This window comes from Labrus mixtus, chromosome 2 (assembly GCF_963584025.1).
Source record: "Labrus mixtus chromosome 2, fLabMix1.1, whole genome shotgun sequence".
NCBI lineage: Eukaryota > Metazoa > Chordata > Actinopteri > Labriformes > Labridae > Labrus > Labrus mixtus.
Genome location: NC_083613.1, coordinates 31,347,325 through 31,358,404, shown reverse-complemented (window position 1 = coordinate 31,358,404; position 11,080 = coordinate 31,347,325). Strand labels below are relative to the sequence as shown.

Sequence of the window (11,080 nt, the reverse complement as noted above, 5' to 3'; positions counted from 1 at the left end):
ACATTTTCTGCCTTATAGTTCTTCAGCTTCGACTTTCAATCTCACCTCGGTCTGAACGGTGGCAGGTCTCTGGGTGCGGAGCATCTTGACAGTCTGGAAGATGTCCACCACTCCCTCGTACCTCATCCTCTCCAGCACGATGCTGAGGGTGATGAACACACCGGTCCTCCCCACTCCCGCACTGTGTGTGGATAGATGAAAATGTTTTTAGAGATAAGGATGTTTTAAGAACTGCATAGTGAGCCAAAGTCTGATATTGGGCACCCAGCATGCCCCCGACAAGGCTTCATTCATCTGTGGGAATATGTTCAAGGTATGAAATGTAAAGTGCCTGGTACGTTTGTTTGTTTTTTGTCAGTGAGATTTCTTGATTTTACATAATGCTTTAATCCTATTTTTTGGTCTGGGCTGTTATTTTGTGAATCAAGTCACTTGCAAAGCTCTTCAGCTGCTTCTTGGGGGTCTCTGCAACAAACTGTTCTGAAAATAATTCAGTCATAACTCATGCAGGCTGAAGATATTCTATGTCAGTCGTTTGAAAACATCAGGGTATGTTTGTTCTTGTGTGCTCTCCCTCCCCCTCTCGGCCTCCCTTTGCATACATTTTCTCCACCTCTATATGTCTTCATGGTAGTAAAGCTCCTGTTTATAAAGCATATAAGACCATTTTCTAAAAGCCAGACCCCTAAACCCTTTATAATTATGACATCACCCTTGTATGGCAAACAGCTGATAAAGTGAAGAATGAGTCATTTGTATATTTTATTGACTAATTAACTTTATTTACAGCTTGGCTGTAGCCTGGCTCTTCATCCATTCCTGTGTAAAATGGATCCTTATGATATTTATCAAACCCAAGACATTTAACAGTATAGAGTTAGCGTCCTCAATTTGGGTGAATGTTGCGATCAAATGATAAAGAGTGAAGAGATGGAAGCAGACAAGGCTCTGCTGAAAAGGGCTTTGAGCTGACAGAGAAAAAAACTAATGGATGTGAACTAGCTCATTGCTTGGACAGTGAAATACAATCAAAACCTTAAAATGTGATATATGGACATGAAATAGTTAATTGTTATCTGTGTAAACTGAACTTTATGCTAGCTCATTTTTGCACAACACTGCCCATGTAGTTTGTTATTACTAAAATGTGACCCCCAATATCTCCAATGTATAAAGTGACCCCAACATGTAAGTGTTCTTACCTGCAGTGCACAGTGATTGGCCCATCCTGGCCAAACTGTTCTTTAGTTTTGTGCACCTGGCCAATGAAATCAATGAACCCCTCCCCTGACTTTGGCACTCCTTGCTCTGGCCAGTCAGTGAACTGGAACTGACGAACTGTCCGCGATTGGCCGTCCTGAAGGAAAAGGAATTTCTGTTTTAAATATTTATTATAACAGATTTAACTTTAACAGACGACACATAAAACCATCTTTCCACCTCTCAAATAATACACTGTTAGCATCAGGGGTGCTCTGGATTGATTCATTTCCTATCTGTCAACAGGTCTTTTCTGTAATGCTTGGAGTAGCTTCTCCCTCTTGTGCGTCTCTTTCTGGTGGGGTCCCCCAGGGGTCTATTTTGGGTCCCCTTTTATTCACTCTTTAATGCTGCCCCTGGGGTAAATCCTGCTTTGGCAAGGCATAGACTGTCATTGTCACGCAGACTATGAGACTCAACTCTATACCTCGTTTAAACCTGGCAACACTGATCTTTCACATATCATGTCCTGTCTGGCAGAAATTACAAAACAGCTCAATGACTCCAAATCTTAAGTGCTTACTATTACTCCATCTGACCCCAGTGCTAACTATATTAATAATCTCTCTCCCTTTCTCCTGCCAATTTAGCAAATGTCGTCAGCATATTTATTTCTTCTGGACTCAATAATGGTAAGCTAGCATCCACAGGCTGCAATTAATCCACAAAGCTGCTGCCGGGCTCTTAATCTGTACCAAGAGAGGTGACAACATTAGACCTGATCTTGCTTCCCTTCTCTGGATACCTGTGAGTTTTGTAGTTGATTTTAATATTAAATACTTTTTTTTTTAAAGCCATGGCCAGGACCCACCCTACAGTATATCTGTGATTCGCTAACTCCCAATGAGCATGACCACTGCCCGAGATCCTCAGGCAGGGCCCTGCTAGTGGTTCCTAAAACTTGACTAGTCGCACAAGATGAGCCCACACCTGTTGAACTTCTCTAACCTGGAAATTTCAGTTTTGATTTAAAAGAGGGAAACTCATCGCCTCTCTTAAATCACTTCTTTGAACTCTCTTTTGTTGTCTGCCTTTTCTGACCTGTTGTCTTTATTCTACTTCTTTACTGTGTTTGTATTGATATATGAGTTTTATTGACCTGTTAATTTGCTTTTGTGTATTTGTTTTATACATAAAAGTAAATGTATATTTGTTTGTATTATTCTGCCTTTTTTTAATTGTAAAGCACTTTGTAACTTGTTTTAGAAAAGTGCAAAAGAAATAAAGATTTTTATTCGATAAACACAAACACACAAATTGGGGACTCACCCTCGCGTCGGTGACTTTAAACTCTCGGAGGATGTACTGGGGCATGTTGTACTCAGCCATGGGATCCACCACAAAGTACTGGTACCTGGCTGAGCGCTCTGCAGGCCAGTACTGGTGACACTTCTCCTGCAGGAGCAAACAAGAAAGAGCATTGTGTTCAGATTCAACAGAAAAAATGTCGGGTGCATCGTGTAGGGAAAACAGTTTCTGACAAACGTTTAATGAAAGTCCCCTGACTGGCTTATAAAACTCATTATTCACTGAAAAACAGACTGTGCCAGATGAGATATGATGCTGATGAGATATAACTCAAACCACTATCTCCAGCTTTCCTGATCTGTCACAGGCTTCTCAATGTGTCATATACTGTTTTGCATGGCTGAGACTCATTACTTTTTACGGATATTCACCAAAAATAGCGACACAATTTATTCAGATTTTTTTTTTTTTGTTCCACTACATCAAAGAGTGTGCTCCAGACAGGACACTGTTTATGACAGTTTTCAGGGTCATCTCCCGGTGAGAACACTTCACAATTAGCTTTTACTTTTATAAAGTCAAGAGAAGAATGAGGCACAAAGTCAAAGGCTCCTTGTCATGATACACTTTAGGCAGTTATCTATTTATTTATTTGGGCCTCATTCACTGAAGATCCCAAGATCCCTGACGCCCAGCCTCCACCATCGGATTGTGTTGTCCCACCACCAACGCCGTCTTCATTCATGCACGGCCTGATCCGACCTCCACCTCAGTGGCAAAGAAGTGTGGACAACATGAATGCGAGGAACACAAAGGAGAAATCCTTCTGGCATACTGTATTATCCCATATTCTCTTTTGTAAAGCATCTTGAGATAACACTTGTTATGAATTCACGCTGTACAAATAATGACTGATTGAAAAGGCCTAGTCAGATGAGTTACCCTGCTCTTTGCATCTGTGTTCTGAAATTGATGAACGCCATGTCCTCGTAGCTCCTGCAAGGTTTTACTAAATAGCAAGGAAAAACGCCCATATAAGAGCATAACACAGCAGGCCTTATGCACACACAGAGGTCACACCGAATTAAAAAAGAACAGATGAGAGGTGTCCCAACAGCCCATATGAAACTCTACAAATGACTGCACACCATATTTCACTTAAATGAAAAATGTGAGTTGTTCTGAAATTGACAAAGTGCTGCTGCTAGAGAAACACAAACGGGCTGATTTACAATATTACATTCAGCAGCGTCAGTAGTGTAAATGAAATGTGAACTGCAGACTGGTGATGGATGATATCACTGTGTATTTGTATTTCTATACGTACCCGTCCCATTTCTCTCAGCTTGGTTAGCATGACGACTATGGTGGAGTTGTGTTCCCACAGCATCCTCCAGTAGTCCTCTGTGGTCTCAGCCAGCGGACCTTGGGTTGCTATGTAGGCCTTCTGCTGCCTAAAGACACAAATACAAGAACTTTATGCCGTTTGTAAAGAATGTCAGGACTTTCTAGTTAAAAAACTTTACACATTATCCCTGATTGCCAACAATAACAAGAACACTACAAATTGTTTTTTCTGACCTGTATCCATCAATGAAGCTGGCGTTGATATAATCCGATCCCTCCACCCCTCTGATTGGCTGCAGACACACACGCGTGGTCTCGTAGGGCATGATGTTCACGAGCCGGTTCTTGAACTTGTTGCATGGCAGGTTGGCGCTCACAAACCGCGACGTGTGGGCCTTGGCACTAGCCAGACGCTGAAACAGAAAAAAGAAATCAGAATGTTTGAGCAGCAGGCGTGACAAACAGTATGGGAGAAAATAAGACAAATGTGGAAAAGAAAGGAAAGAAAACATGATTAATTAAAGGTAAAGAGACACCTTCAAGGCCCTCATTTGAATGTATTTAGCACAAGTCTTTTTTTTCCTCTGGCAAACCGGACAACTTCAATTAGAGAAGTGTCTTAACTCTGCAGGCCCGAGGACATTTAGTCAGATATCTTCAATTCAATAAACAAAGGAAGGCTGATTTAAGGGGGGCGAGGGCAGCGGGAGGGAACAGGAGAGGAGAAGGATAATGAGACTTAAGGAGAGGAGGAAGAAGAAAATCAAGAGTCTGGGGGAAGAAAAAACCACAAGGCCCCACACTGTCTCAATGCACATATGTGAACCACGGTTGATCCTGCTCTAGACCTGGAAGGCACACATGTATATGGATACGTGCAGACAGGCAGACATGAGCACACTCTGTCTGACACTCGACCAGTGGATGACTTAAAACGAAAAGATGGAACAACAGAGAAGAGGCGGAGGGAGACCGCAGACTCTTTTGGGGGAACAATGGGGTCTCAGGAACTGAGCCGGGACCAGCGGCGGCTACCAGAGAAACAGCAGTACCTTGTTTTCCTACAGACAAGACCAAGCTGGAAAATCCCACACTGACCACAAGTTCATCAGTTCATTCGGGTATTTCCAGCCCTTTTTTCCCATGCCAACAAAAGCAATTCTTCATGTCATTTGGTTTGAATTTGTCCCAATCTTATCAATAAGTCTGGACCACACGAAAACCCTTTTGTTGCCGTGATACGTGCCATTATTGTTTTTTTTTTACCAATATGTTGAGTTTGGGTCCAATCATGCACGGCTGGAAACCTCTTAAAAGTCTACCAGTAAACTCTCCGTGAAAGGAAACAAAGACAGTCGGTCTTTATAGGGGGGTTGGATTACCAAAAGCTGCCAGAACAGCTTCATTTCTTTCTTTTCTCACGCACGTTCTTCAACTATTGGGGATTTTATTTGAGGGATGCTGCTCCATAAGAAATGCCATCCTTTTGGTGTTTTTGTATGAAGGTTGAAGGAAGAGATGCCTAACGAATTAAAGTCATCACCCTCATTACTCTGACACTGAATAACAAGTCAGTTACACTATTTATTGATATCTGTATTAATTCAGGCCTGAAATCATTGTGGGGTTCCATTAGTTAACTAAATGATTAAAAATCGCCACCATCACTAATTAGCATCAGAATTAATATTTTGTTAAATGATTTATTCATATTTTTATAAGTAGGCACAGAATGCAAAATGAATGTTGTGTCTAAGCTGTAATGCAGCCTACAGCCACTAGCCGGCTCTGTATCAATAGACTGGCGACTTGGAATTGTCTCTGTGCTCTTCTGCCTGGATGTAAACAAGCATGGCTAAACTTGCAGCGTTTCTGTGTTAGCTGTTTGTGTGTGTTTTTGACTTAAGTTTTGTTTCTGTACTTGCAGCGCGTTTGCAGTTGTTTTGCCTATTTGCAGCGCGTTTGTTTCTTTTGCAGCGCGTTTCAGCCTTTGCATTTGTTGTGTTAGTTTGCACTTGCTTTTGAATGTGCAGCGTTTCTATATATGCTGCGCGTTTTTCTAAATGTATGTCGTTTCATCAGTTGCTGAGCGTGTGACCCCTATCGGCCACCGTACAGATGGCATCTCAAAATGGAGATAAAGTTGGATGCAGGCTGTTTCAGGTTCAGCTGGCACATCACCACACGACCACAGCAACGCGTAACCAGCACAGGCACGTGGGCGTTAACCTGCCGGGAGGGCCGAGAGGCTGGCGATGCTAGCACTACTAATGGTAGCCACACTCTCATCCCGTGTTTGGCCATGGTAAATTCATTTGACTGAGTGTATTCTAAACTTTAGACTAGTCGATTAGTCTGAATTGAAAATATGTGTTTAATCGATTTTGAAATGATTAACATCCCTCGTGGAAAGAGCCGGTTCTGTCCCTGGAGTGTTGGAGTGGGACGGGTTCTGGTGAGAAGGACAACCGTGACATTATGTTTGACGTCAATATAAGGCCGAGCAAACAGTTCAGTGCACGCTCGGGTTCATTGTGATTCTGAGGAGAGCGCTGCCATTGGGACAGGAATGCCAGAGCATAGGATGAAGGAGATTGCCTGGAGTGGCTTTGTGTTTACTTTGCCCTCTGAGCGTCGGAGCAGACATAAACCATTCCAGGAAAAATTTAAGCCACCTGCTTCCAATATATACCTGTACGGCTCAAACTGACTCTCCCCCTTTTAACCCAACCAGACCAGACAAGTCCGCTGAGAACTCGTCTGGCAAGAGGTAAACATCAAGGTAAACACAATTACATATCAAAGATAAAATGAAAAATAACACCTCTCTAGAACACTCTGAGTCCCGTACATGCTAATTTTTCGTTCTTGTGAGCGTTCGGGGGATTTCTCTTTGAATTCTAATCAGCTCCCTAAATGTTTGAAAACACCCCAAATAATCTTTCCCAAAGATTTCAATTCAAACCTTTTAACTCTCCTGCCTCCATTATTTGGTCCATCATACTTCCAAAAAACGATGACGCTCTCTAATACCCTCTGTGGAACTCTCTTACCTTGGATTCAAAAGGTGCAATCCCATAATCCCCTTCAAATCCTACCATTCATACTGAGTATATGTAACCGTCAGAGGGGAGGTCGCTAAGAGCCCTGGGAAAGATGCTCAGTGACTATCAAGGGCAGGGATTCAAGGTCCAGACACACAGTACAGTGTGAGCGTGTGAGTGTTGTTCTGAAGCCGTGCGAGAGAATTAAAACACCTTCCATTGACCACTTTACAAAGCCATTAACGATTATTCTATTGGACATATACCGGTAATTAAAAAGCATTTCCTTAATCTAATCTAATTGAATTGAATTACTTTCCTCTCCATTCATCATAGCACATGCTCCTATTGCATGCAATCTTATTATTTAGAACTCTAACAGGAGGTAAATGCTATGCTACAGCTTCCTGACTCTGTGCTGTTTAGTTCTTGAGCTGCCAATCGATCTTAAATGAGTCATGAGGACACAACTTCAGACAAAATAGTTATGGACTTAAATCCAGTAGCAACTTAGCTTAGCATGAAGACAGGTAGCCTGGAGAGGGAGAGCTTGCCATGCCTTGTCAAATAGCAAATAAATCTTCACACCAGCAACTTCAAAGCTCAGTTTATAACGCATTAGCTTTGGATGAGATTACTTTTTGGTCGGGTGTTCTTTAGCATCTGTTGGTTACATTGCAACCACATGATGACAACAAAGACTCCAGAAATTCCAGAATCTGCATCTTTATATTGATAGCTTTGCCCTCCACCCCTCGCCTTTTTTTCTGGTTTATTTTTGCATACTCTATTACGGACAATTTGCATGTTTGATTATGAGTGAGTGATCAAGTGTAGGTTTGTGTACTCTTAGGTTTGGTGAGGGGTTTTTAATGTTCCTTTAGTTTACATGTTGTCATCGAAATGAGTCAATAAAAATAATATACATTAAAAAAAAAAGTGCAGTCTCAACTCAAAGCCTCCCTCATCTCCAGAAGTCGTTGATGTTTGGTGTTGCTGACAGTGACCATATGTTATACGATATCCTCAACCATCTTAAAACACAGAGTCATCCGGCTGAAGTCTGAGTAGACAGAAAAACTCCTGAAACAGGTTCAGGGATGCGATTGTGTAGCTGACCCTTCTGTCTAGCTTTGTCCTTGGCTGTATATTAAAATGGACAGCGTGTCTCTGTCCCCATCTGTTGAAAGCGAAGCCAAAATACCATCACAACATATTGCACTGGTGACGTCTTTTGGAACAGAGACATGCACAGAAGGGCTCCGGCTGGTGGAACTGCAGAATTAATGCCGCGCCCCTTCTGCTTACCAACATTCACATTTAATTTGCGGATAAAATCTCAGAGATCCCTCAGGTTGGTAAAGTCCACAGCAGAACATTCTTGTGTCAAGGTGGAGAAGAAACTCACAGTTATGAAAAGTTTAATGACTGTATTGTTACTTTTCTCTCGCCTTTCCTCCTCTACGTTTCTGGTGTGGTTAGGAGCACTGGAAGTTACCGCATTTGTCAACTTAGCTGTCAATTATGACGTAAAATCCGCTCTCCCCCCCCCCCATCAAATACCAAATAAAAACAAAACCACTCAGAAAAGGGATCACTTGAACATCAATCAGCGTGATAATTACTAGAATGACTCCAGGAGAATATGGGAAAACGTGTGTTTTAACTTTGTTTCATATTCCTTCTGCTAACCTATACTGCAGCCAGCCAGCAGGGAGAGCTCGACATAATTTGGCTTCACTTTGAGGATCTGTTTCTCTGTCCATCTTAATATACACTCGGTGGGCCTTGTGTGTTTGTGTGGCAAAAAAGGGAATATGACATTGTTGCCTCTACACTTTTACTATGGACTGGTCTTTTGTCCTATACTCACTCACGTCCATCATCGTGATATCCATGGTAGTTATGTTTTATATGTATGTATTTATGTCATTGTGCTGTTTTTTTATGGATGTATTGACTGTATGGACCTCTGTTGCAAACCAAATTGCCCCTCGGGGACAATAAAGATTTTCCAAATGAGACCAGTAAAGTGTCACATCATGATTAAATACCAGATGTAGAATGACTCACTTGTGTATTATTGTGAAATCATTAGTTAGTTTCCGGGAATTTCACATTCAACAGGGACACAGCGTCCTCACCTTGAACTCCAGCTCCATGCCGGTGACGTTCTCCCCCGGTTCGATCTGCGTCAGCCTCTGGATGTAGGAGTACAGGTTCCTGGCGGGGACCTCTGTGTTCCCGCAGGTCACGGCCTCCAGCAGCGCGTCGTGGATGAAGATGTACTGGTCCTCCGTCTGGACCATGTAGTTCCTCTGGGAGCGCATCAGCGTGACGTGGCCGTAGATGTCGACGGTCTTTTCGTGCTTGATCCGCTCCGCCATGCCGTCGATGACAATGAAGCAGCCGGTGCGACCCACTCCAGCGCTGGAACAGGAAGAGGGGGGGGAGGGACAGATGGTGATGTGGATTTTCTGAGATAACCTGGGGTCTGAATCGTTGTGCTAATCATTTTTCCTGACTGTGTGCTGAGTGGGTCCTCGTACCTTGCCACAAACCGGGCCCTGCTGTCAATTATCGCAGACGCTCTTACATACTGTGCCTAAATCAACTAAAGTATCACAAACATGCCAGACAGCAATATTTCACAACAAAGGACGTAAAAAAATTGGCATCAGCGATGAGTCAGCATCAGCGTCTGACCGACTGGCACGAGGAAGATATCCTCTCCTATCGACACACAATCCAGAAATATAATACATTTTTCGCTGCCCACCCAAACACTTCACATTTCTGCTGCGCTGGTAAAGAAAAAGGTGAAACACACTGACCGAGCAAAGTTTCTGCAAGCGAATAAAAAAACCTTCCTTTTTTTTCTTTTTTTAATGGTTAAATTAATATCAGTGTGTAAGTGTGTGGGGTGTCCATGTGGAGCCAGAGTCGGGCCCATTGTTTGATTCAGGGGCTGGTTGATATGTTAAGGCACATTATGATGGAGTCTTGCCGGGATAATTAAATTTGACTGATAATCCTGTTAGATACTCCATCTGACTGCTACGGAAGATTAGGGAAGAGCTCCTCTGCTGCCAACCTCTTCACCCCTCCTCCTTCCCTCGTCTCCTCGCCTCTTTATCTTCCCTCTAAGTACCCGTCCAACGCTCTCCAACACCAGCTCAGCTACTTTTTCCCACTCTCACATTTGTACGTTTCTTTTTTTGGACTCCCATTTTCTCTCCACCTTTTCTTTAATTCATCATTTCCATTCACCGCGTCCCGGATTTGACCTCACCTTCTCTCTCATTCCGCGCGTGTGCCTTCCTCCTCTAACTCCCGCTCCCTGGCTAACTCTCCCTCTCAATCATCTCTCAATCCCCCCTTTTTTTTTCTTCCCCTTTCCCCGCTCTTCCTTCCACATCTATATCTCGCTAATTCTTCCTCCCGAGAGCTTCGGCTCCACATTCCCTCCGCTACCTTCCATCTTCATCTCCCTGCTATAGGAGCATAAAAACAACCTCTTCCCAGCTCCGGAGCTCGACTCTGTGCCAAGACTGTAATGACAAGTTTCCAAGAATCTTCCTCCAAACCAAACCATGAGCCTCCTGCTGCACAGAGAGCAGCTCATCTGAATATAAACTTATGAACCCAGATCTACCACCAGCGTAAACGGTAAATAGTCAACACTGGAAACTAACAGGGGTCAGCATGGTGGCTGCTGCTGCTGCTGTTAAATCTTAAGAGACGCTGGAGGAATGTGGGTGTCCGGGCCAGAGAGGGTGGTTTTGGGGTTAGCATAATAGCAGGTCAAACTCATTTCAGGTCAGGACCCGTGAATGATTTTATACAAGTGCTCTTGGTCCGGTGTTGATTTTCACAGACTCCCAGGCTTTAGAAAAATCATGCTGCCAAGTAAAACCCAAAATAACACATAAGTGTTTCATGCACACACACAAAATCACACACTGAGTGAGTTTTCTCTTGGGTCAGCAACCACTGGATTATCTTTCAAGGTGATTTCAGGAATCATTTTGGAAAAAGGGAATTATGGGAGCTAAAGGCAGTCATAAAACACGCACACATGTACACACCTGCAGTGGACAACCATCGGTCCTGCATCCGGAGGGTTGCAGGCCTTGACCCTGCGCAGGAAGGCCAGGAAGGGGGTGGGGTGTTCAGGCACC

The 11,080-nt window shown here is 43.3% G+C and overlaps 1 protein-coding gene across 6 annotated transcripts in view; it reads right to left on the bottom strand.

Annotated features, from left to right (window-relative positions):
• The window catches only part of ptprdb (protein tyrosine phosphatase receptor type Db), a 193,917-nt gene that overhangs the window by 3,549 nt on the left and 179,288 nt on the right, over positions 1-11,080 (bottom strand). For all 6 annotated transcript variants that reach the window (XM_061061428.1, XM_061061452.1, XM_061061468.1 and 3 more), the window contains 7 exons: positions 10,988-11,080; positions 9,044-9,329; positions 4,090-4,268; positions 3,836-3,962; positions 2,530-2,655; positions 1,203-1,357; positions 46-181 (listed from right to left, as the gene is read on the bottom strand). The exon at positions 10,988-11,080 is cut by the window's right edge and continues 62 nt beyond it. In XM_061061428.1, the coding sequence (XP_060917411.1) occupies positions 46-181; positions 1,203-1,357; positions 2,530-2,655; positions 3,836-3,962; positions 4,090-4,268; positions 9,044-9,329; positions 10,988-11,080 (1,102 nt within the window). The remainder of the gene's footprint in view (positions 1-45; positions 182-1,202; positions 1,358-2,529; positions 2,656-3,835; positions 3,963-4,089; positions 4,269-9,043; positions 9,330-10,987) is intronic.